General features: G+C 33.6%; 1 protein-coding gene across 2 annotated transcripts in view; it reads right to left on the bottom strand.

The window, feature by feature from the left end:
- LOC106464001 (probable dimethyladenosine transferase) overlaps positions 1-3,068 on the bottom strand; it is a 25,985-nt gene extending 22,917 nt beyond the window's left edge. The window contains exons 1-2 of one of the 2 annotated variants that reach the window (XR_002611614.1): positions 2,001-3,068; positions 1,606-1,759 (exon numbers count right to left, since the gene is read on the bottom strand). Coding sequence is in view for 1 of the 2 variants with exons in the window: in XM_013924105.2 (XP_013779559.2) it covers positions 1,644-1,759; positions 2,001-2,877 (993 nt within the window). In the remaining variant the exon portion in view is untranslated. Of the gene's footprint in view, positions 1-320; positions 1,760-2,000 lie in introns of those variants that run through there. The other variant, XM_013924105.2, reaches the window with a different exon arrangement.
- Between the last annotated feature and the right edge of the window lie 711 nt (positions 3,069-3,779).

Raw genomic sequence — 3,779 nt, 5'->3', positions numbered from 1 at the left:
AAGTTTAACACAACAGCAAATGTACAACGTTTCAACAAAGTTTTGTCCTCATCACCTAACAATGACAAAAACCTTGTCGAAACATTGTACATTTGCTGTTGTGTTAAACTTATATTAAAGTTTTTCTTCATTACCCATTCAAGCCATATTCAACCATTATTAGTCTCAAAGTGGGTTCCTCGTCATCGGATTTGATAGTGTTGATGCATCATCACCTAACAATGACAAAAACCTTGTCGAAACATTGTACATTTGCTGTTGTGTTAAACTTATATTAAAGTTTTTCTTCATTACCCATTCAAGCCATATTCAACCATTATTAGTCTCAAAGTGGGTTCCTCGTCATCGGGTTTGATAGTGTTGATGCATCATTTTTTTTTCATATTTAATGGTGAGAATGGTAAAACTAGAAAAAACATCTAAATTTTGAGGTAGGAGCCACCTTCAGCGAAGAAAGATTTATTTTTCTAAAAGGATGGCTGGCCTTTGAAATGGGTTACTTTTAGATGTGGTAGATGCCAAGAATTTAAGGGAGCTTAAGGGAAGGTTTGATACTTCTCTCAATGATAAGGGCTGACTTTGAGCATTTCATTTTATTAAAGTTTAGTATAGTGAATGGGATAGCCTAGATGGATCAACAGATCTCCTTTCGTCCTTAAATTATATGTATATTTAAGTTCCTCATGTTTTTCATTCCTATTGTTAGTTGTCCCTTTTGTTATTAATTCCTCGCCAAGTTCTTCATCTGCACAAGCTAAAGGCTGAAATCTGTTACTTAATAGAACTTTCTCATTATTATTAAATTCACTACTACTAATACTATCCCTATGAATACCATTACTAACTTCCCGAAAGTCATTATTACCCACTGTATCCATTGCATGCAAAAGCTTAAGTTATTCTTTAAATCTTGCTGCTGTTTTCCACAGTTTACCCCTCTCTCTCTACCTATGATTTGCCACACAAATATGAGTTAGAACATGTATATAAACAAACATTTATAACATTTAAATTTCTGCCAAATTACTTACTTTACAGAAATTCAAATGCTGTCAAACTCTGTCCAATAACTCAATATCCTTCCTTTCTTATACAAGGCAACCAAAACTGCGTACAGTATTCGAAGTGAATCCTGATTATTTTATCAAGATAATTATCTCCTTCGAGCTGAAATAAATGTGTCAATAAATACACTCTAAAATTCTATTAGTTTTGACACTAAAAACAGATCATGAATTACTTATCCACCACTTAGCCAAGATCCTTTTCTTACGTTATGTTAATGAGTGGGATTCCATCTGTATCAAAAGTTTGATTCAAATTATCATAATCCACATAATCTTGCACCTCTATAATTAAAGGTCATTCACTGAACATTTCTCAACTTACCAATTGATCTAAGTCGTTATTTAGTAGCTCAACATCCTCATTACAGACTAAAAAACCAAAAAAATTAACTTCATCAATAAACTGTATTAATTATGTCCCTGTAAGTATCACTAAAGTTAATAAGAGCAAAGGCTCTTACCAATTCCTTAGGTATTCTAATAACAAGAGCTTAATTTGACTGGCCTCCATTAATAACAACTTCTTACTTTCACTCACCCAACCACCCTACAATCAAATTATTCATTCCCCAATACTTAGAGATAAGATTTTTTTAGATCATCTCCAGTGTGGCATTTTATCACAAAATATTTGAAAATCGAAGTATACCAAATCCTCATCCTTTCCATCATCCAGATAACAAGTAACATCACTGAAAAGAAAATTAACATTTCACAAGGAATTGATAATCTTCCAAATTATAAAGCTTTATGTTATATGCATGTGAAATTCATTTTCATCGATTCAAAAAGAAAAAGCTGTGGCCTAGCATAGTTTGACTCCATAATTTTATTAGCATCAGTTAGTATGAAAGAATTGAGCTGTTAATAAAATAGATTATGAAGTACATCATGCAAAATGAAATCCATTTGAGTTAAAGCAATGTAACAAACCCAAAAAATCATCTGTGTCCATTGTCCTTGCGCGCTGTTTATCAAAATTGTTTGCTGTAAGAAGCTCTTCCACTCTTGATTTAACACTGAAATCTTTTGGTATGCAAATATTCTTGACAGAACAATGAATTTTATAGTTCTTTTCTAACATTTCCAGTACTGAGGTCTGTTTAAAAGCAGCACCTAAAGTTTTATTTTTTCTAATGAAACAAATTCGTAGTAATCCATCCCATTCTTGAAAATTAATTGGAGGTGGTGGATTTCTGGGTTCAAGACGCACAACACTGGATTCTACTTTCGGTGGAGGCCTAAAATTGTTTTTCCCAATTTTCATCAGGTGGTCTACTCGAGCTAGGAGTTGAGTATTTACCGATAGCCTACAGTACAGTTTGTCACCAGGCTTGGCTACCAGGCGCTGGGCAAATTCTCGCTGAAACATTAAAATAGCACACCGAAAAAACGGTCTGTGCAGAAGTAACTTGAAAACAAAAGGTGAAGAAATCTGATACGGCAAATTGGCAACACAGACATCAAAAAAAGGTAAATCGGTTTTTAAAACATCTCCGACAATAATTTGCAGTTTGCTTTGTGATGGAGATCCTTGAACTCGCTTCTGTAGTTCTGCAACTAAACGTGGGTCGACTTCACAAGCTACTACTCGCTTAGATTTATCCAGGAGCTTTATCGTCATGTTGCCTGTTCCTGGACCTACTTCTAAAACGACATCAGTGGATCGTATAGCCGCTTTCTCCACCATACTGTTAACAATAAGTGGATTTTTCAGAATATGTTGCCCAAGGTCTCTATTAAATTGAACACCTTGTTTCTGAATCTGCTCATGTTGTCTCGATTTCTTCTTAGATTTCTCTTTAGGCATTTTGATATTCGACAAGTTGTAAGTGCTTTACAAATTTTGCATAAAGTCTTAAACAAATTCAAGAAATAATTAAAGTTCTTTCAGTACAGTACAATCGAAATTCAAACTAAATCGTAGTCTTAAAACTAGCATACTTACTAATACTAAGCCATTTACAGTTTATTGAAACACAACGTGACAAGTACAACCAGTGAACATGATTCACCAATGATAACCGCGCCACCTTCTAGATGGTCTAAGTGTAAAATTACAAAGATAATAAATATAAAAATAAATATAATTTTTGTAAATGTTAAAGAAGTAAAGTAATATTATAACATATAAAGGATTTTTATTGTTTTTTTTTCATTTGCAGGTTTTAGAAAACTACAGAATGTACATAACAATTTTAAAAAGAATATATTTCGTGGAGTGCTTAAAATTTATTACTGCAGGTTTGCATTTAAACGATCACACTGAAATTAAATATTTTCTCCCTCTCTCTCCGTGTCGGGATTTAAGTATTTGCTACCTAGGAGGGTCAGGTTCGTAGGAACCTCTTCCTCCTTTTCGCACTGTGTTTAATCATCCGTGAATGTTGGTGTTGATACAACATGAGGGTTGGAGTAAACCGCACTTGCTCCGACCCCTTTCAGGACAATGTCCATGTAGGTATCGACAGTTACATTCTGTATTTTGCATTATATCTCTTGATTCAGTTCCATAACACATTTCACTATTTAGAGGCTAATCGAATTCATTTGACATAAAATACCCTATTAAATGTATTGTTCTTAGATTCTAACTAGGGTTTTAAGGTCTAGTAATAGGTGGCCTTATTAAATCCTTATTTATAAAATAAATGTTTACAGGTGAGGGGTACTTAGGTTTACTTCCATCATGTATGTAGTAGCGATCAAGTT

This window comes from Limulus polyphemus, unplaced genomic scaffold (genome assembly GCF_000517525.1).
Source record: "Limulus polyphemus unplaced genomic scaffold, Limulus_polyphemus-2.1.2 Scaffold1537, whole genome shotgun sequence".
Classification (NCBI taxonomy): domain Eukaryota; kingdom Metazoa; phylum Arthropoda; class Merostomata; order Xiphosura; family Limulidae; genus Limulus; species Limulus polyphemus.
Note: the sequence above shows the minus strand (reverse complement) of the source record. Positions and strands in the feature narration are given on the sequence as shown.